Source organism: Canis lupus, chromosome 26, assembly GCF_011100685.1.
Source record: "Canis lupus familiaris isolate Mischka breed German Shepherd chromosome 26, alternate assembly UU_Cfam_GSD_1.0, whole genome shotgun sequence".
Classification (NCBI taxonomy): Eukaryota; Metazoa; Chordata; class Mammalia; order Carnivora; family Canidae; genus Canis; species Canis lupus.
This window is the reverse complement of record NC_049247.1, coordinates 15,684,838-15,707,472: the sequence shown is the minus strand read 5'-3', so window position 1 is coordinate 15,707,472 and position 22,635 is coordinate 15,684,838. Positions and strand designations below refer to the sequence as shown.

Below are 22,635 nucleotides of genomic sequence, written 5' to 3'. Positions count from 1 at the left end.
GGGATAAGTAGATGAATGAGTGTTGTAAAGTGACCACAGCTAGACAAACAAGGACTCATATGACAGAGGACATCAGCATATGGACCATGCCTGGTGACAGGTTGACAAGGAGGGGTGTATATGATGCCATGTTCTGAAGAGGCAGAGAAAGGGAGAGAGCCGTTTGCAAGAAGAGGTACTGAGTTCTTTTTTGCCCAGGTGGAGCTTGAGAAGTCCCTGCATGGAAATGCCCAGGAGGCATTTGGAGCTCAGGAGAGTTGATCTGGGCCAGAAAGAGGGACTGGGTGTGCTAGCTTAGACAAGATGGCTTAGTGGAGCAATAGGATGTGTGATGATCCCAGGGAAAGCATGGGGGAGCTTAGGACAAGGTTCCCAGCACCACTGCATTCATGGGATGGTTCCAGGAGACAGGATCAAAGAAAGAGGTGGAGGGATTTGCCCAGTGGTCACAGGAGTCAGTCATTGAGCTGGACTGGATGTCCAGGTGTCCCCTTACAGGTGGCAGGGGAGATGCTGCTTGGCCCATCATCTCTCCCTCTCTTTCTGTCTGTCCCTCTCTCTCACTCACTATGATAGCAGCTGGCGATTGTCATTTTCAAGTGAAAGAAATAGACTTTAACTAATTTAGGGGAAAAGGATGTGGTATAGCTCGTATAATTGAAAGAAAAGCTAAGCATTGGACCCCAGGAAGGACAGGAATGGGGCTGCTCCAGGGATCTAGTAAGTAAGAAAAATGAACATCTCTTCAGGGTACTGTCACTGGGATGAATCAGATTCAGCTATTTTCCATCCTTGAGTCTCTGCAAAAAGTTTCAAATTCCCACGAGAGAAGCCCTGATGGCTTTAGCTCGGGACGGGGCTCTTTGATGGAAAATCCCCATGAAGCCACACATAACAGTGAGGATACCCCAAAGATATACGAAAGGGCCCCAGATGCTGCCAGGTGGAAGCCATTGGTGCGCACCCCCGGGGCCTGCATGGAGGCTCTCTGGGGTTTCTGCAACAGGGCTCAAAGGGCATCCCTGGAGGAGGTAAAACTTGAACACAGATGAATGGGATTGGCCACCTGATTCATTCATCACTGCCCACTTACGCCTGGCAGGATCCCAAAGGGATGAGACAGCAGGTGGGACGGGAGAGCTTTAATGAGAGGAGGAAGAGCAAAACAAGACCCTCGCCATTCAGACTAGTAATTAGGGATGCAAGCAGGGGATAGGGGAAGGTGTCCACACTGCCTGGCTTTTTATATACCAGGAATTGCTCTAAGTATTTTACATATCTCAACTCATTTATTCCTCACCACATCTCGACAAAGCACCACATCTCTACTCCTTCCTCACCTCTATGGTGTTGCCCGTGAGCCCAAGGCACAGAGAAGTTAAGACATTTGCCCAGGGTCACCCAGCTAGTAAACGATGGAGCAGAATTCAAACTAGGGCAGTCCTGCTCTGCAGTGTGTACGCGTAATCATTTCACTCTACGGCCCTGCAAATCCCATGTCGTAGGAGAGGAAGAGAAATCTGTGTCAGGTGATCTGTTCCATCAAAGTGTCCCTTATGAGAATCAAATCCTGGATTTAACCACTCAGTTTGCTTTTTTTGTCTCAAAGTCAATATATTCTCTCTGCAGAATATTTGGAAAACCCAGAAATGCACAAAGGAAAAAAATAACTTGAACACCACCTTTTTTAGAAAAATAACAATTAAAAAAATATTTATTTATTCACGAGAGACACAGAGAGAGAGGGAGGCAGAGACACAGGCAGAAGGAGAAGCAGGCTCCATGCAGGGAGCCTGACATGGGACTCGATCCCGGGTCTCCAGGATCACGCCCTGGGCTAAAGGTGGCGCTAAACCGCTGAGCCATCCGGGCTGCCCGAAAAATAACAACTTTTATGCAAATTTGTAACAACTACATAACTAAAATGCAGCTGTGATTTTATATTTCTTGTAAATAGATGATCATACACACTGATTAGCTGAGGCCAACTTTTCCCTTGTCCTATTGCTGTGACCCTAAATCAGTTTTAGGAGCATAATAGTTAATGGCTGCATACTTTTCCCCTCGTATGGAAGTACCCTCATTTGTCCAACTAACCCGTGTAGTGGATCCATATTGTCATTTCCAATTCTCTGTGAGTATAAATGCAGCAGGCATTGCCGGTGGTCTGCTCAGAGTTCTGCGTCTTTAACCGTCTGTGCACCCTCCCCGCCTCTGCTTCTGGGTGGGTTTGCATCTGTGACTCTTCTTTGCAGAACCCCTCTGGGGCTCCTAGAACCACTTTGCTCACAGGGTCAAAGTGTCTGCATCCCCCACTTCCATCCCGAGGGCAGACCGTAGCCAATGAGCGTTGGCGTGGGAGACTTAAAGCCCAGATTCCTTGACTGGGTTGGAACACATTCTGACCCGCTCTCCACTCCTTGACAGGGATGCTGAGCGACAGCATGCAGCAGAGGCGATGTCTTGCCATTTTCAAGGCTGGATCACAAAAGACATGACAGGCATGCCTCTCTCTTACGTCGTCTCCGGGATCACCTGCTCCGAGGGAAGCTAGTGGCCGCATCATGAGGACACTCAACCAGCCCCCTGGAGAGGCCCACGTGGTGAGGGACAGCCTGGAGAGTGAGCTCGGAGGCAGACCCTGCAGCCCTAGTCAGGCCTCCAGGTGACTGGAACCCTGGCCGACGTCTTGACTCAACGTAATGAGGCACTCAGACCAGAACCACTCAGCTGAACTCAGCTGAATTCCTGAGACTTAGAAACTGTGCCATAGTATTTATTATTTTTGGTCAGTACGTTTTAGGGCTCATTTGTTATGCAACAAGAGCTGGCGGCTACACTTCCCTTTTGCAGGTTCACGATGCACCCTGGCAGGCCAAAGGAGGGTGTCGAAGCTGCTCTATCCTGGCACTTTCCAAAACTGTTTGACTATAGAGCCCACCCCACTCCCCTTTCTTCTGATGGAACTCACTTTGGGAGCTGCCAATCCAGTGTGAAATCTGGGACATATCCAGCAATTCTCAATTTCTGTCGGTTCCGCAAAGACATTATTTGTCCTCCAACAACGGTGTCTGTGCTGGCTCAGATCTGAGGGTCTGGCGGGCGTGTGTGCGTGCACGAGCATGCACAGCTATCGGCAGTAAGCTCTGTCATCCTGTCTGCCGTGGGTTTTATAAGCTGTCACTGTCAGAACCAGAACAGGCCAGTCTGTCATGCATCTCTGACACTGCACGAACAGGCATAGGAAAAATGAAATCATCCCGTGATATCAGGTCACTCACGAGGCCTCGTTTCCAAGACAGCTGGCCTTTGCCTCTCCTCTGCTCTCACTGCTCTCCTGAGCTGCTGAGGTCACATCTTACTGTAGTTTGCAAACTTTTTTGCTCATCTTCGCAGCCACCCTCTGGAGGACAGGCAGGGTGGCAATGAATGAGTCCTGCTTTAGAGATGAGGAAACAGAAGATTAAGGGTTCTGTTTTGCTTTGTTTTTTTGTTTTTTTGTTTTTTTTGTTTTTTTTCCCCAAGACACACATCTACTTGAACCCACGCATTATTCCCTTTGCCAGGAGCTCCTAATCCTTCCCACCCCTCCTGCTCCCTGGGTCAGATAACACAGTGCAACGGCACCTGTCTGCCTGAGCCTCTCTTTCTTTTTTGTTTCTCTCTTTTTTTTTCTGCCTGTGTTTCAAACTGTCTTAGCCACTCTGCCACTCCCACCTGTGGGGCCTTGGGCACCTTTCTGGATCATTGCAGTTTGGCTACAGATTAAATGGAACAATGGATGTGAGGAGCATATAGTAAATATTCAGTAACACTATTATTAATAATACTAATCCTTCGGGTTTCAGCTCTGACATCATTTCTTCCAGGAAGCCCCAGGTCACCGTCACCATTCCCACTGTATCTGGGCAGAGTCTAAGCCTGCTCTGGGCTCCTGCTGAGCGGCCTCAGTCTCCAGTGGTCCCTAACCCTGGCTGCAAATTACAATCTCCTGGGGAGCTTTTAAAATATATCTCTGCCCGGGCTTCATTCCAGACTAATAATATCAGAATTTCTCGAAGTATTTCTATAGCATGAGCTTACCCTTGTTCTTCTCTTGGGCCAGTGAGGGTGCCTAGAAGCTGGGTGTCTGGGCTTCAGCCTAGGAGAGAGTCCCCATACTTCCATTTGGGGCCTGGATGGGGAAAAGTGTGAACCCAGGCAAGCAACATTGCCCACCTGTGTCTGTCCTCAGTTTCCAAGTCTTCCAGGGAGGAAAATGCTATAGTCTACCGTTAGCATGTTCTTGGCCCCTTCCTTCCCACACTGTTCTCTTTAAAAAAAAGAAAAAGAAAAAAGAAAAAAAAGAACACTTTCCATGGTTTTGCAGGATAACCAACAACAACGGTGATGACAATAGCTGATATTCTGAGAACCCGCTTTGCCCTAGGGACTGTGCTGACAGCTGAGGGGCTACAGCCATCCTCCTCTTTTCGTTAAACATGACATAATTCAGATCTCAAAGTTGCATTGACAGGTTTCTCCTACAGTACAATACAGGTTCATTCCTGGGCAGGAGGTGGGCTTGGCCACTGAGATTATGGAGATGTGGTGTCACAGTTACCTCTAGACCTTTAAAATACCTTCCATGTCCCTAATTTCTGCTTTTCTTCTCCGAGATGGAGACACTGGGGACTGGGAAGCAGCTGGGAAAATGTCCAGTGGCTCAGTAACCCACCGTGGGTCCCTGGACGACCCTGGACTCAGTTTTTCAGGAGGGACCCTCCACACCTTACTTACTATGGTCCTACCCTGTGTTGGCACCTGTGGGCTAAGCACCACACACACACATTTATTCCTCATCTTAGCCCCAAATCAACATCATCCACTTTTGTGAATAAAGAAATGAACACTTGCAGAGGTCAAGGGACAAAGTCACGTGCAGTGGTGAGCAGCAGTGCTGGGGTCAGAACTCAGATCTCTGTTGGTCCCCCTGCTTCCCGATCTCAGAGCCCATGCTCAGAACTGCCCTGGGACCTGCTATTTTCTTTACTTCCTCACTTACTGCCTGGGACCCCACTACCCCCACGAGGGCAGATTCCTACATCTGTCTAGTTCTCCAGTGTCTAGTGCTGTACTGATACAGGGTAGGCTGGGCAGGGCAGAGTAATATTCAAATCTTTGACAACTGGGAGGCCCAGGGCACTGACTATTCAGAATAGCCACTGGTCCAAAGGCAGCTGCCTATTCTCAGAGGGACTGGCAGGGCAGGGAAGGTATCTATATTTTAGAATGTAACTTTTATTATTATTCAGTCATGGCCAGGCTGAACGACCAAGAGAGATGTTTGCTATTCAAAGAATAGCCTGTAGGGGCACCTACCTGGGTGGCTCAGTGGTTGAGCATCTACCTTTGGCTCAGGTCGTGATCCCGGGTCCTGGGCTCGAGTCCTGCATCAAGCTCCCCATAGGGAGCCTGCTTCTCCCTCTGCCTGTGTCTCTGCCTCCCTCTATGTGTCTCTCATGAGTAAATGAATAAAATCTTAAAAAAAAAAAAAAAAGAAAAAGAAAAAATAGTGTTATACTCACAGCTCCCAAGAGGAGAGGGCTTGCCACACCAGAGTCAGTTTAGAGGCAGACGGAATAGGCGGAAATATGAACAAGGAGCTTTTACTGTGGTTTCTGCAAGAATGAACAGGTGAGGCAGAGTAGGCAGGCTTAGGTTTGGCTTGTTTGAATAATTTCAGCCAGCGTTGGGGCGCAGGGGCTGTCTCCTGGCATCTGGCACCTTACCTTGGATGATCAGGGCCGGTGGATAGTGGCTTGGAGAGTTAAGAGTGTGATGAAGAATGTGGTTGAAGTGTGGGCTCTGGATTGGTTGATTTTCCCATGAAAAGTGTGCCTGCAGGTGAGTCCTTTACTGTGTGGAGGAATTAGCCAAGCTGGAGAGGGGTGGTCCCTCCAGAGTCAGCAAGCCCTCAGGTGATCAAAGCATCAGAATAAAAAGACATGCTTAATACAGGCCAGGACAATGGGGTCACCTTGGAGGCTCAGGAGGTGTTATTTATCAAGTGACAAACACTGAAGTATTTCAATATTTGGACACCTGGAGTCCCGTATCTGTGCATGCAATTGAACTGATGAAAGGCAAGAAAGGCACTTGGTAATACACCGTGAATTGCTGAATTGGGGGCACTAAGCCTGGAGTCCTCCCCCCATCCCGTGTATCTCAGTTATCCCTGGAGAATGGCCATAGCTGTTGCACGTGGCTACCTTCCCCTTTCCCTCAGGAGCCTCCCAGGTAGCTCGTATCTGCTTGCACCCAGGAGGCCTGGAGCTGGGAGTCTGGTGCATTGACCCTGCTGCAGTCGGGGTGACTCAGCCAACCCTCAGCAACCAGGCAGCAGATCTCACAGCCGGCCTTGAGCCTCCCACCCCTTCTGACAACTCCCGGGCTCAGGACAATGGGTGAGAAGGGACCTCCTGGCAGCCCCACACCCTGCCAGTTCCAGGTGTTGGCTCATTTAAGAGACAGTATTGATTTTCACATTATGATGCATAACTTGTGAGGCATGGGGTGGGGGTGAGGGGGTGGGGGCGGAGGGAGAAGCCAGCCGCTGATTCCCGGAATTTATTTCGAGACACATTAATTTGTTTCTTCCCTTCAAGGTCAAATCAAGGCATCTCCATACATCACCATTGGCAGCTGCTGGCTGGCAGGCAGTTGGGAGGGGGCAGAGGTGGGCTGCGAATAAGACTTTCTGGGGAGCTGGGTCAAGGGAATGGGGTGGGGGGAGCAGGTCCCCGGCACCCCATGTTCCAGCATCATCAAGGAAGTGAGGGTTTAGGAATAATACCCTCTCATGTGGCTGGAGATCTACAAAGGGCCCGGAGCCCTCTATTTTGACGACAAGGCTGTGTTTAAGCTGGAAGCTCCCAGAACTGAAAGGAGCCAGGTTTCTGGGGTTTGAGATCATGCATTTGGCCTAATTTTCCAGGGTGACCCACACTCACCATTCATTCGCTCAGTACATATTTATTCCTTGATGTGCCAAACATTGCACTTGGCACAGAAGACACAGAGGGTGGGTTCGCTGCCCTTCGTGCTCGGGGGCTCACCATGCATAAGCCCAGAAGTGGCAAACATGGCAATAGTGGCTTTGTTTTGCTCCCTCTCGCAGCTACCCTCACAGTGTATAGACACGGATCTGACTCCCAGTACGACACATCATACGTGGTGGGTGCTCGGTAAGTATTTGTTGAACAAACATCACATGAGTAGGGATTTCTCCCTTTGACTTGAATGATTCCTCCTCCCACCCTTGAAAGCAGGGCAGTCAAGGTCAGTTGGGTTTTTATGATTGTTATTTCTTCTGCTGCACAGATGCCCATGGTGTTATATGGTGTGCTGTGTGGGGACAAGGGTAAGCCAGAGAGGGCTCTGGCCACTCTGGTGGAGTCTGAGCTGAGACCCTAAAGATTTAGCCAGCGAAGAGGGTCAGAGAGTAATCGTGGAGAGAGAGAACAGTGTATCAAAAGTTCTGGTAGCAAGAGAAAACTTGTCTGGTTGGAGAAACAGGGGGGAAGGTAGGTGGGGCAAGAGGGTGAAGGTGGGGGGTTAAGGTAGGGTGGAGAGAGTTAGCCGGACGACAGATCCCATAATGTCTCGCATGTCTCACAAAGAAGCTTGTACTCAGTCCTTCCAACAGTGGGGAACCATAAAAGGATGTTAAAAGGGACATACCTTTAATGAGGGCTCATGTGTTTTCTACTGCCGATGAGGCCCCTCCCAACCCTACCCTTCCTTGCTCTCATCTTCAAGTCTGACAGGAGCACCCTCATCCCTCTCTGATAAACCATCATCCCTACCCGCACACCTCTGCAAAGCCCAACTTGAAACACCATCTCTCTTTTCTTCCCACAAGGTGGACAAACTCCCTGAAGCCACCCTTAGATTTTCTTTGTTGAGAGAATGGCAGAGCAAGGTCCTATTTCATAGTAGGTCTGGAGTCCGATAGCCTGGGCCCCTTGCTTACCAGGTGTGTGATTTAGGGCAGCGCCCTTAACCCTTCTGGGCCTCTGTTTCCTTATCTGTAAAGTAGAGATGAGAGTTGAACATACCTCCTAGAATTGCTGAGCAATGGAGCTGTGTGGACACATGAAGCCCTAACGTGGTGTCTGATACACACGAGGGAGTAAAGTGAGGGACAGGCCTGCTTTTATCTACCTGCTTGTGTAGGTAGGTCAGTGAGCTCCTATGGCCAGAAACTGTGGCTCATTGTTCACTCTATCCTTGGCTCAGGACCCAGCAGGTAGGTGTTCAGGAAATATTCATTGATTTCTGCTATCATTTGGGGGTTTAGAGATGCCCTTGAAGATTTCTTTGCAGCCCAGAAACAAATATCCAGGTTCAAGCCCTGCCATTATCCTGTGACTTACCAAAGTCGCTGAGCATCAGCCTCCTTTTTTTTTTTTTAAGAATTTATTTATTTATTTATTTATTTATTTATTTATTTATTTATTTATGAGAGAGAGAGAGAGAGAGGCAGAGACACAGGCAGAGGGAGAAGCAGGCTCCATGCAGGGAGCCAGACGTGGGACTCGATCCCGGGTCTCCAGGATCATGCCCTGGGCCAAAGGCGGCGCTAAACCGCTGAGCCACCTGGGCTGCCCAGCATCGGCCTTCTTCATTGTAAAATGAAAGTCTACTTCCTAGGTTGTCATGGGGGAAAAAATGGGATTGGCTCCAGGGATAGAACATGTGGCCCTGTTTTGGTCAATGAGATAAAAGGGGAAGTCTTCCAAGAGCTTCTGGAAAAGATCTTGCTCACTGATAAAAGAGAAAGCCAGATGAGATGACTTTTTTTTTTTTTTTTTTTAAACTCCTGCCTTCTCTTCCTGTACATTGTCATAGGAAGATGAGATGATTGGAGCTGCTGCAGCCATCTTGCAAACAGGAGGACAGATCTAGACTTGTCAGAGATGGCAGAGGAAAAAGATCTCTGGGCTTTGGTGGCATATGAACTGAATAAATAACTCGGAAATCACTCATCTCTAAACTTGTAAAGTTAGACAATAGATGTTTAGGTCACTTAACCCACTCTTTGTTGGGCATCACTATTTGTGGCCACAAGCACTCCTAATTGATACTGTCTCTCTAAGTGGTATAGCATTTAGCATTCCTCATCAAAAGAAGCACACAGGCTAAGAACATCAGCTCCTTTATTAGTATTATTTACTGTTATTCCCCCCCTAAACAACAGCACAATTCAAATAACAATGACACACACATCCCGCTCATATACATAATACCACTAGCCTGCCTGCCAGCCTGTCTGGCCTTTGCTTGGTTCCTGGCGGAGCTGTTTGGAGACAGCCCCCTCTGTAAAAATCCCAAATTGGACATAGGAGGCACAAGAAAGGGGGGACTTTAGCCAGAGAATAAATGGGCATCCAGAGTCCTCAGGGAGTGCCAACTTGGGGACATGCTATATAAATGCTTGGATGAAGAGCAGAAGGCACTATTTTCATGTGGCTGTTGAGTAAATCCCATATATGGGGATGTAAGACCTATCTATAACCCTTTGCAGGCCAGGGCTGCTGAAACACAGCAGGGTGAGCTCTAGGCTCCAACCACCAAACCATGGGGCAGGCATGGAAAGTAGGAGCCCAGAACAGGAAACTGGGTGACAGGGAGGTCCCCAGAGAAGAGCAATCCTTGCATTTGCTGCAAAAGGAAGATACAGTGTGAAATGTTATGTCCCCTTTTATCTGTTTTGCAGCTATAGAATGTGCAACATTTTCATTATGATAGAAAAGGTAAAGAAAAAAATCTCCCAGCATTTTGGCCTAATGCAACTGAGCATGACCTGCCAATTGCGCCATCCTGTGGAAAAACCTAGAACTACACTATCCAGGGACTGGTCAGTCCACCCCCACCCCTAACATTTTAGTCACACTAAATCTATGAATTCAGCTAAAGTAATGTACTCTGGAATCAGAGAAGCCTTGGGGCTGGGGAGGGAAAAAGATGGGTCGAGACTGGGTTCTCAGGAACAGGTGACTTCCTGGCTGTCTTGGGGAAGCTCATTGTTGAAGTTGCTCTCTCCAAATGGTGAGTAAGGGGGAACCTGGGGAGCTTCGATGATCAGCAGGCCTTCTGGGGAAAGTGAGGCAAATACTGTCACAGGATCCACCTCTGCAGGAAGCCTAGGAGAAGCACAAGATATTATCCATGTGTTATTATTATTATTATTATTAAAGATTTTATTTATTTGAGAGAGAGTGAGAGGGAGAGAGCATGAGCTAGGTGAGGGGCAGTGGGAGAAGCAGACTCCCTGCTGAGCAGGGAGCCCGACGCCAGGCTCTGTCCTGGGACCCTGGGATCATGACCTGAGTGGAAGGTAGCCACTTAAGTGACTGAGCCCCCAGGTGTCCTCATGCATTATTTTTAATATAGCTTAAACATCCTTTTGTTCATTTGGAAGAAAATAGTTTTGACATGAGTTCAGGTTCTGAGGGCATCCACCGCTGGGTCTGAATCCCAGCTCTGCCCCTCGCTAACTGTGTGATCTTGGGAAGGTCACTCAATTGCTCTGAGTTTATGTCCTCATCTGCCAATGGTGGTAGCAGTATAAACGTGTGTAGTAATTTGAAGTGAGACAGAGTCTGAACAGGCTTTGCAAACAGTAAAATGGTGGTTCCAACAGTAATTTAAAAGATCGCCATGGCCCAGATGTCTGGTCTTTGGTTGAGGTCTCTACCCACATCTGCCCAGCTGTGGGCGGAAATGGCCAATACTACCGTCCTGTAATAGAACATAGGTAAGATGCTACAGCAGGTAACATGTTCTCATTTGCCATGTGTCTGCTTAACGTGCTTTACTACACAAGGCATCACTGGCAAATTAACGACAGAACAGGCTGGCCACATGGGAACATTCTCTTACGTTTAGGATGAGCCTTGATTTGGGTCACAGCTGAAGTACCCTTAACAGGTCATAATTGCTTTTTCCCCCAAACACATTTATAGGAAATGACCTGGCCAGAACTGTATAAAGAGCCCAGAACAGCTAATAGGTAGGAATGAATATGCCCATTGCAGAGAACATTTAGCAAAGGCTTGGGGTAATCAAGTGGCAGGCTCAATGAGTGAGAGCCTCAAAGGGATTTCGGAATCCAACTCTGGTTCCAGTTCTGAAGCTATTTTTTATGAGTTTTTGATTGTTTTGGGTGAATGAGACAATCTGGGACCTGGCTCCTTCCACTAACTACCGGAATTGTGAGAACATGTTCATGGCTTCATTTGGATGCCATTATTAATAAAGATTATGAAAACTAGGACCTTCTGAGCACTTTCTATGTGCCAGGTACTTCCCGTGTGTATCATTTCATTTAATCGTTAACAATAATCCCACCAGGCAAGTTCTGTTACCGTCCCAATTTACAGACAAGGAAATTGAGGTCAGAGAGGTGAAGTGATTTGCCCAAAGTCACACTGCTGGTAAGAGGCAGATGGGAATGGAATTGGAATCTTGGTCTCCAAACTTAGAGTAGCTGATCATGATGTTCTAATGCCTCCCCTGGTACCAGACTTTTTGGGAAAAAAGGGAATGCCAGAAGGGTCAATCAGCACAGATCTTTCCACTGGTCCAGGATGGCCTGGCTGTTAGAATTGCAGAAGTTTTGATGAAAGGACCAAGCAATGAGGCAAACCCATTCCTGGCCAGGGCAGGATCCTTCCTGAAAGGGGGTGGGGAGTTTCTGCTGTGAGTAGCAACATGTAGCCACATGAGCAGTATCTACCCAGGAGACTTACAGAGCCACAGAGATTAATGAGGGACCCGCTGGGAAGGAGGGAGGAGAAAGAGGGAGCTTGGGCAGATGCCAAGTCAAACTTCTGAAGCACAGAGGAGGCCTAAAGTCTGGACCTCCCTCCCACTGCTGGGGATGGGCCGACTCTGTTTAACTATTTGTAGGCTAACTGGTAGCACACCTGGTACGATGGGGCAGGGCAGCTGTGAGCCAGAGCATGGCCTTTGCAGGCAGGCAGACCTGAGTTCAAATTCTGATTCTTCCTGACTGTGTGTGACCTTGGGCTTGTGACCTAGCCTCTCTGAATCTATCTCCTTATAGGAAAAGTGGGTTAACGATGTTCACCTCTTAAGGTAGTGCAAGAATTACACAGGATAATGAGAGAAAAAGGCTTGGCTCGACACCTGACATACAGTAAGTGCTCAATAAGTGTTAGCTTCAACATCGTTACTGCAGTCATGACTATTCAAGTGGGCACCCTGGTGGCTGTGTATATTTTAGCACAAGTGGTCGTATCACTGAACCATAAAATGCCAGAACCCAAAAGAATCTCCTTGATTGTTCAGGACAGTGCTCTCATATTACACCTAGGGAAACTGAGGTCCAGAGATGGGAATAGACTTGTTCAAGGTCTCTTACCAGATGACCTGTACATTGAACCTCCATGGTAGGAAGATTATTCCTCTTCCATTCTCTTTGAATCCTTCCATTTGCATCCAAAGGAACATCTCAACTAAGTGTTAACATGACTTTAACACCTTTAGCCTCTATCCCTTGCTATTTTCTGTTTTTAACAAAGAGAGGGCTGATCTAAGGCTCGGATCCTTTTAAGCAGGCAATGCTATCTATTTAACTGCATTTTTCTTTCATTGGATTTGTTTTATGATTGCCCTCTTCAGCGAACATTTTAGCAAAGGGAATTTAACTTTCTCAAAAGTGATCTAATCAGAAAGAAAAGAAATCTGAAGCAAATAATAATATGGGAATATAAGCATATAAGGCAAAAAGTAGTTGAAGATGGTCTGTGAATGACCGCAATATGGTCTCCCCTATCCAGGTAGGAAGGCCATGGCCTTTGAAACTGGGGAGACCTGTGTTCAAATCCCAGATCTGGCTCATGACTAGCTGGGTGACCTTTGTGGAATTCCAAAATCCCATTAAACTTCAGTTTTTTCATCCACAAGTTGGGCTTAATAATACCCACTTTATAGGATTCTTTTAAAAGTGGAATAATATTAAACTAACCCATTCTTTAAACCTAACTCCCTCTTCACATGGCTCTTGACACACTGCAGGTGTCAGTAAATGGCAGAACAGATATCTGGGAAGATGTGGAGCAAGGAGCTAAAGTTCGCTTTGGCTCTGAACATCTTCCATGGATGATTTCCTGCATCCCCTGCTTCCTGTCCTCTCATCCAAGTTGGGTGTGGAAAGGCCCCATCCACACACAAGTCTTGCCCTGCCCCCAACCTGATCAGCAAATTCCAAGATCTCTCCTGCTCCCCCTCATCCGGTCAAAATGGTGCCTTTCACATGGGGTTGGATGTGTTGGCAAGAATTTCCTAGCCGTGACAAAGGCAAACAGCTGTAGCATCCTGCCTGGGAGGAAATCTCCAAGGGTCTCAGTCTGGCTGAAGGAACTTCCCTGTCCTCTGATGACTAGAGTTTTTCCTGGGAGAGGGAATGGAGCCTCCTGAGTGTGGGCCAGGGCCATCCTTGGTGTCTAGAGTCTGGGCAGAGCCAGGGCATCCCAGGAGGTCCCAGCTGCTCTCATGTGACTCCAGCCTTGCAGAATTTTTAAATAACATTAGTCCCCACGGACTGAATGCTGAGTCTGGACCCCATGCTAAATGCTTTACACACATCCTCTCATTTGCCATCCCAACTCTGTCCACGAGGGAATCTGGGGACAGAAGCTCAGAGCAGTTGTTCCAAGGTATCTACTTTCTTTACCAAGGAACCAGGACTCCCTACACCCAGAGAAGCTTCAAAATACTTAGCAACTGGCACAACTAGACAATGACCAGCCAGAATGGATGGAAACATGCCATAAGTGATGGAGGAGGGTGCTGGGGACCCCTTGCTGTTGGAATGTGGGAAGGTTCAGAGGGTCCTGGGGACAGGATCGGGATGCTGGGCTGGCAAGGGAGGGCACTTGGGGGTGCTCACGACAATGGCTAGTCTAATACTGTAACAAGTAGCTCAGCTAAGCTGCTGGACCCCAGCTGTGCCTTGAGCAGCTTTAGGCATTTCTATCTAGTCAAGTCACCCCAGCAAGCTGCTTTCCCAGAGGCCTCAGAGATGGGGAAATCCACATTTCATAAAGATGATTAACCCCCTGACTTCTTTCCATCTCCTTCCACAGTGCTGTCCTGCCTGTGACTCCATCCTGAGACCTTATTTGAGTCTCTTCAAAGAAACATCAGCTCCCCCTGCATTTTTCCCCCTTTCCTTTCCCCTGTCCCTCTCAGCAGCCTTTGATCTGGCTGCTGTTGGGGGGGCGGTGGGGGGAGGTGGGGTGTTGGGGATGGCAGGCGAGCCAGCAAGCATGAAGACAGCCGTTTGCCTTATGAGGAAGCGTCTATGGGGTTCTAAGGACTCCAGAGGCGCTGGGTGTATCAGTAATGGGCACAGGGCAGGAGAGAGAGGACTGCAGAATCCCAAAGCTGAAAGAGGCCTCAGGATTCAAGCCAGCATACTCTCTTCCAGCCCCAGGAAATTTTCTTTTTTCTTTTTTCTTTTTTTTTTGGCCAGGGCTAGAGGTGGAGTAAAGTGCTCAACAACATGGATAAAGGGAACAACAAACTGCCACTTGTGGGGGCCTACTGTGTGCTGGTGGCTGTGCCATGATTTCATTCCATTCCCAGCTGGTGGCTCTGGAATCACCAGCCACCCCATCCCTTTTACAGGTGAGCAAAGGGCATCCCTTGCTCCAGGCGTGAGCACTGAACTCAGAGTTCAGGGATTGGTTTGGGGCTGTCCTAAATTCGAATTCTCAGGACTCTGGGCAGGTCTCTTCACCTCTGGGGTAGTTTCCCCATCATACAAGGAGGGTATGATGATTAAATGCATGGCCTGGGACAAGACTTTGGAGCTAGAGTATGTGCAACGGAGAGCTGCTGGGTAGAGGGTGCGTCTGGGAAGAGGTGTCTGTTAGCTCCTTGCTGTGTAGACTTCCTCCCCACAGCTGTTGCCATGAGGGCCCCTGTGTGGCCTTGATTCACTGGCCCGGCCTGGTGGTTTTCCTGCTGCTGGCATGGTTCCCCCAGGCCCAGCCCTGCCCGCACCTCTCAGCCAAAATTGCCCCCCATGCATCCCAAAGTCTCAGCCTCCAGAGCCCTCCCAGTGGGCAACAGCAATGCCATGATCCCTTCTGGCTTCATTCCTGTGGACACTCTAGGGAAGGCGCACACTGTCCCGGTGGTGGGCCCCTTAGGTCCCCCCTTGCAAGCAAGCTTCACAAGATTCTTCTGGGCATTTGGGCATCAGGGGAGAGTCTTTCCTGATGGTGATGGGGATTCCTGCCCAGGCGGACCACACGCATAGGAGAGTGGCCTGGTTTTCATGGAATCACAGACAAGTCATTTTGCCTCTCGGACTCTTCATTTACAAAGTGGTAGGCATTGTTAATTCCCACCTCACAGGGCACTGAGCAGGTGTGACAGCATAATTTATGCCCCCCCCCCCTTTCTGGGACCCAATGGCAGGTTTGCTGTGACACTTTTGTCCCCTTTAGGTGGGAGGGTTCAATTCTCTCCCCTGGGGCTTATCTTGGAAGAGAGAGAGATGCCCAAGAGGGAGACACTCCAGATCTTGGGTCCCAGGCACTACTCACTCAGTCACCCCCACCCTGGAACCCACACCACCAGGTTACTTACTGGATTTTCTTTGTGAAATTCTTGGAAACGATGCCACCTTCTTGTTGCTTCTCTTCGTGTTTGCCTAGAAGGGAGAAGAATGCCACATGTAAGAATATATGTCCCATAAACTGAATCACATGTTGCACCTTATCTTCTAAGCCTTGCACCTTCACCCCTTCCTCCTAGCCAGCCACAAGAACCCAGAGGCTAGCATCCCAGGAGGCATGGTAGGAAAGAAGTGGGGTCACGTACCGAGTGTTGGTTTGCCACCCAGTGGGCTTTACAACTCACAGGGCCTTTGCTAGCTCTGAAGGTGGGCATCTTTCCCCCTTGCCTACTGATGGGGGAACTGAGGCACAGTCACCACCAGGCCTGGCTGTGAACCAGCTCCCCCTGAATCTACACCAAGTACTGGGGTCTCATGCCTCTCTTTCTGTTCCAGCTTGCAATTAGCTCTTTGAGCCACATTATCCATACTTACAACAGATGAATTGCCTGGAAATAATGCTTCAATCTGCTAAATTAAAAACAAAAACAAAAACAAAAAACAACAAGACCCAGAGTCTCCAAAGGGAGCTCTCCTTAAGAAATGGCACATTAGATACCACAGATTTGAAATTCCACCTGCCCTGCCTTCTACAGGGTGACAGGGGAAGGCAGTTTTTTCTTCCTCAGGAATGAAAAGATAAGATTACAAGGGTTGGGCCCAAACCAGCTATCACCTTGCAATTTATATAGCAACCTTTTAAAAAAAATTTTATTTATTTATTCATGAGAGACACAGAGAGAGGCAGAGACACAGGCAGAGGGAGAAGCAGGCTCCATGCAGGGAGCCCGACGTGGGACTTGATCCTGGGACTCCAGGATCAGGCCTTGGGCTGAAGACAGACCTCAACCACTGAGCCACCCAAGCGTCCCTATATAGCAACTTCTGAGCCTTTTGGCTGCTCCTTTTTTTTAAATGGAGAGAACCTCTAATTTCTCTCTCTCTCTTTTTTAAAGTTTTTATTTATTTATTTGAGATAGATAGAATAAGCATGAGATGGGAAGAGGGGCAAAGGGAGAGGGAGAAGCATATTCCACACTGAGCAGGGAGCCTGACAAGGGGCTTGATCCCAAGACCCTGAAATCATGACCTGAGCTGAAGGCAGCTGCTAAACTGACTGAGCCACCCAGGCGCCCCTCTAATTTCTCTTTAAATAAGCCAGAGTAGTGCCCAGTAAAGGCTTCCAGCTCCTATCTTTATTTGTTCATCTGTGGGGCCACATTCCCTGGCCAAGAACCCTCATGTGTCCAGGGACACTCTTCTGAGAAGCTTTGGAATCCAGACTGTAAATAACCTTGTGGGATTTTTTGCAGCCCAGGTTTATTAAAAAACTGACAGTTAATAGGTGATTCCATTATTAATTGCTTTTTAAATTATTAATAATTGCTTTATTCATGACTGTTCTGATATTAATACATGTATTATTCTAGAAAAATGTAGAAAATAAATAAATAAATGATCGAAACCACCCATAATCCTATCACCCCAGTAAAACCACATTTTTATATATGTTCCAGACTATTCTTTCTATGTTACTTAGGCACACATAAATGTTACATAGTATAGATGTATATGACGTATTTTAGCAAATGGGATCCTATGTTATGCTCAAAACTGTTATCTCTTGCTAACACATTATAATTATTTTTCCAGGGATGCCTGGGTGGCTCAGCGGTTGAGCATCAGCCTTTGGCTCAGAACGTGGTCCTGGAGACCCGAGATCGAGTCCTACGTTGGGCTCCCTGCATGGAGCCTGCTTCTCCCTCTAGTTCTCTGACTCTCTCTCTGTGTCTCTCATGAATAAATAAATAAAATCTTAAAAAAATTATCTTTCCATGTTACACCAAATATTCTTCCACAATGTGATTTTTTAATGGTTGCACAGCATTCTGCTATAGGGATACCTAAGTTCATTTGCCAATCCCTGGCTTTTGGGCACTGCAGGGGGTATCTGACCTTGGAAAGAACCTCACTGCACCGAATATTCTTACAGCTGGATCTTGCATCCAGCCTGATGACATCCTTAGGATAAATTCTAAATTCTAGAATGCCTGAGCCTTGATCTGTGATGCTATACTGCCCTTACGAAAGGCTGCATCAGTGTATTCTCTTACGGGCTGAGCAGAAGGGGGTTCAGGGATAGGAATTCGTTTTTGAACCAGAGTGTCTGGTTACCCAGAACACACAATGATGTGAAGGTGCTGCTGCTGGGAGAGTTGATTTGGACCTGCCAAGTCCATGTACCAATTGTCAAGCTCTAACCCAGGCCTGTGGCCAGGGGAGCACTGTCTGTTCCCTGACACCCTCCCCACGGCTTGGGCCTCCAGAGGCCTGCTTCCTCTGGGGACTGGCCAGTGCCTCTGACTCAGCCCTTTTGCACACTTGGTGTCCTGAGAATAGTAAACAATGATGATGATCGAAAGAATAGCAATAACAGACTCTTATATAGCGCTTACTTGGTGTCAGCCACTGTCCCAACCCCTTACTATGGCTACTTTAATTTTCACAACCTTAGAAGTCAGGGACTTTCGTGATTACCCTTTTGTGGATGGGGAATGGAAGTTCAGAGAGGTTAAGTGATAAGCCCAAGGTCACACAGCTTGGAAGTGCCAGAGCAGAGGTATGTAGGTTTTGGACTTTAGTCCCTGCTCTAACATTTGTGAGCACATCTCTACTCTTCTCTGAGCCTCAGTTTAGTCTTCTCTCTATAATAGGGTGACAACTGCTTCCTAATTATTGGGTTGCTGAGCAAATGAGCATGAGTCACAGAATTGTTTTCTAAGTTGTAAAAATGCTGTGTGAAGGCGATGGTTTGTGGCTTATTTTGATGTTCGGATAAAGGACTGACTGCTGAAAGGACTAAGCTGTCCTATCCTTGCCCTGAAAATAGGGTACTGGGGTTAGGGAGGGGAGGACCTCTGAGCAGGCGCAGCTCCAAGATTTTCATAAAGAGGAGCCTGGTTGAAAATGGATGTTGCTACCGGAGGCTCATCGTGAAGCTTAATTTGCATATAATTTGCATATCTATTTATTGGGGCAGCTTAAGGATTATGAGTGATTTTTTAATTTCTTATTTTGCTTTCCCATCTACATTTTCTACTGTGGAAATATTTTATTTTTGTAAACAGAAAAAAGTAATTATGATTCTGTTTTTTTAAAAAGAACTCATCCAGAGGCCAGAGCAAGCCAGAGGCCCCTCACTGCTACTATTTTTTCAGCATGCCTCAGAGAAATGTAGGTGCCAAGAAGCAGGCATCAGCACTTCGGGGAAAGCCATTGGCCCAGCTAAAGAAAGAAGGTGCTGTTTCCAGGGGAGGCAGAGGCCCTGGGATTAAGGAGAAGGGGTGGGAATAAGGCCTCTGGGTTTTCCAGTTCCTTCTTGGCTGGGACCTAGCCCAGTGGCCCATGAAGAGAACATTTCTTGGCTGGTGGCTGCAGGGTGGGAATTGGGGTGTATAAGGCATCATGGAAAGCATCTAGTCTAGCATTTTCCAAATACTTCCTTGGAACTGGACACTCAAATGTGGTCAGATAAGACAGGGCTGCCTCCAGAGATCCACAAACTACTTTAGTAAATTCAAAGCTCTGATAAGGCCTGCAGTGAGGAGACCTATTGATCATTTTGTTTCCTCTGGTACCTTTTGAAATTCCAGACTGCCTATCCTGCATTTCTTAGATGCCTATTGATATCTTAAAATGTACCATTTGGCAAATACTGATTTAGTTCAACTCTTCCTAAGACCAACAGCAAAACTGAGGGCCAAGAGGGTGGCAGGATTTGTCCAAAGCCGCATAAGCTGAAGAAAACTCAGCCATCCTGACTTGGAACTGTCTAAGCAGGCCTGACTTTGAATTGCAATGTGCCATGGAGGATCTCGGGGGTCTCGGGTGAGTTACTCTCTCTAAGCCTCAACTTTCTCACTTGTAAAGTGGGTATCACAAATCTACCCATATCTCCTTGAAAGTCCATGTCAGGAACCAGGGAGTCAACATACAGAGGCATTTAGCACAGTGCCCGGCACCAAGTGCTTGAGACAGAACAGGTCTGTCGTTATGTGATGCAGGGTGAAAAACTGGATCTGATTTTAAATGGAACCCTAACATCAATGTGATTTCTTGAATCCATTTTCTGAGAGTCTCTGTATGTACTCTCGGGGGATTTGGATTCTGTCAAAGCTGAGGTAGCTACGTGCACACCTAGGAAGCATTTTACAACCTAAAAAGGCTTCGTCTATCTCACTTAAGTGCTCAATGACCCCATTTTAGAAATATGGAAACCGAGGCTCCATGACTCACTCAAAGCCTCTTGCGGAGCCACTGGATTTGTAAGGTACACTCAGCTGGTGTCTCAGCCTGGAGCTGCCACAGCCCAGTTATTAAGAAGCACCCAGAAAGGAGAACGGAGGAAATATCCTCCAGGAGACCACGGGGCATGGGAACCCCCCGACCTGGGGTGGAAATCTCTGGAATCCTAGTTAAAACAAAGAATTTCTGATTAAAACAGAATTTCTGTTTACAGAGTGCCAGGTGGACACTATTATTAGACCCATTTTACAGTCTCTCTGCACTTACTATCAGAGATTGTCTGTGTGTATTTTTAATATTCTCTACAGACTTGCAGGGCCAATCATCATGCTCCCCATTTTGCAGAGAAGGACACTGAGGCTCAGAGTATTGAGAAGACTTTCTTGTCCATATCCATCCGGCAGGGTCGGGATCTGAACCCAGGTCTCAAAGAGCATCTACCATTTATGGTTTACTGGGGCCTTACTCTGGGTGCAGCATTTTAGTAACAGCAGCGTCACAGCAAGATGAATACTGATCCCCCTTGCTCCAAGCAGCAGGTCCACACTTGACACACATCGGCTCATGTCATACAACAACGATCTCCATACAGTGTAGCCACTGGCACCCCGATTTCCCGATAAGGAAACAAAGCACAGAGAAGATAAACAATTTGTACATCCTGCTGGTCAGTGGCAGAGCCAGTTTGAGAACTCCGTCTGGCTCGGCAGCCAACTCAGGAAGCCCTGGCTACACCCCTCCATCCCCACGAGGCCCCAGCGTGTCTCGTGTGGCCCACCACACCCGGCCCGAGCCTCTGATGTTTATATTTCTGCCCTGCGAGGCTTTGAAACTCCCCCTACACGGCGCCCTGCCCTACGGGGCTCGTCTCTGCCCAGCCTGGCTTTGCAATGGCTTTTATTGATTTTCTGGCCTGGAGCCTGCCAGACACTCTTTTTAATGGAGCATTAATTGGGAGGGAAGAGAGAGGAAGCGGATCCCGGCTGCCCGGCTTAATGGGGACTGAGCCTCTGGTCTCCTCTTCTGGGATGTGACCTGGGCCTGGAGTCCTGGGCAGGCCCAGACTCTTCCTGCTGCTGACTCATGGTGTGACCCGGGCCAAGTCCTGCTTGGGCCTCGGCCTCCTCAGCTGTAGAATGGGAGTAGAGGGCCCGCGTCTCAGGGCTGGAGTGAGGGGGGATTATTTGGTGGCAAGAATATAAGAGTTTTAGCCCAGTTCTTGGTACCTAGCAGGCGCTCAATAAATCATCAAATTGCTTCTGGCCTTCCAGTTCCCAAGACAGCCTGGGGTAGAATCCAGGAGGCTATGGGCAAGTTACTTTAAGCCTTCTGTGCCTCAGTTTCCTCATCTGTAAAAAGAGGAGACAAACAGGCCCCACCTCCTCCAGTTGTTCGAACTGAGATGCTACAGGTAAAGCGCATAGCAGAGAGTAAGTGTTCAACCAAGCTTACCAGTCAGTGTCGTTAGAGTGACAGTCATGCCTCAGTTTCCTTATCTGGGACAGGGGAGGTGTGCCTCTTGAAACCTGTGCTGATTCTTAGCTCTATCATGCCACAGCATTAAACACACCCTTCTAGACTGTGCTGTGACACCAGGGTGCCAAGGGCCCTATCTCTTCTTTGCCTGTGTATTTCTTCTCTTTTGACTTATGTTTTATATATATATTTTTTTCTGTCAAAACGTGTGACGTGGTTTCCATTTCCCTGCCTGTCCTCTGATTGAGACAGCACCCAAAGCCCCCATCAGCTGGGTCAGGTTGAGGCATCTCCTGGAAGCCAGGAGAGGAGTGCTTTTCCATAGATAACTTCTATGGGCTGCATTCCTGAGCCTTGAAGTCACCTGTGTCACACGCTGTCACAGCTCACCCTCTAAGGGAACGTTCAATTGGCTATTCCTGGGGCTGAGGCCTACACCCCTCTCGGGGACCTGTCTCACTCCTGCCCCTCACTCACCGGACACCTCCACGTATCCATCCTTGGTCTTCACCATCAGCTCCTCTGGCTTAAAGCTGTGCACGTTGACACACACTTTCCAGGGCTCCCCGGGGAAGGGTGGGGGACTCCTGCCCTCCGCAGGTACCCCAAACCTGGCTGCGGCCGTGGGCCCCCGGGGCACCATGCCTGACCTCAGGGTCCCAGGCCACCCGGTGGAAAATCGAGGCAGGGCCCAGTTGCGCCATGAGGAAGTCAAGTCGTCGGGGAAGGGGTCCATGCCAAAGTCATCATCCAGCAGGCGGGAGGGCAGGGGCGAGTCTCGGAAGGGGTCGCGGCGCAGGCGGCTCGGGTAGTGGCAGGAGAAGGGCATCTGACCGTCAGCCATGGCTGCGGAGGCTCAGGGACAGGGGCCACCTGCCCAAGGTCACCCAGCGACGTGATACGGGTGCCTGGCCCTCCAAGCTTATGCTTCGGCTTCAGAAAACGCCGGACCATCCACTGCCGAGGACGGAGGGCGCGTACCCGGCTGGGGTCCCAGCCCCGAAGCCCCCGCTCCCGGCGACGCGACGGCCGCAGCCCCGTGGGCAGGCGCCCGAGCCGAGCCGAGCCGAGCCGAGCCGAGCCCAGGGGCCTCCCGCGCACTGCAGCCCCGCAGAGCAGCCCCGCCCGGCCAGGCTCTCCGCCAGCGCCGCTCGCAG

At 48.7% G+C, this 22,635-nt stretch overlaps 1 protein-coding gene and 1 long non-coding RNA gene across 2 annotated transcripts; one reads left to right on the top strand and one right to left on the bottom strand.

Moving 5' to 3' along the window:
- The first annotated feature begins 6,269 nt into the window (after positions 1-6,269).
- Positions 6,270-17,402, top strand: LOC111092518. The gene is made up of 4 exons (XR_005379246.1): positions 6,270-6,446; positions 7,160-7,226; positions 14,546-14,700; positions 17,351-17,402. It is a non-coding gene; the product is annotated as an uncharacterized LOC111092518 (long non-coding RNA).
- Positions 10,028-22,322, bottom strand: HSPB8 (heat shock protein family B (small) member 8). The gene is given in 3 exon segments (NM_001003029.1): positions 10,028-10,187; positions 15,670-15,733; positions 21,956-22,322. Coding segments are annotated over 3 exon segments (591 nt in total).
- Positions 22,323-22,635: the final 313 nt, after the last annotated feature.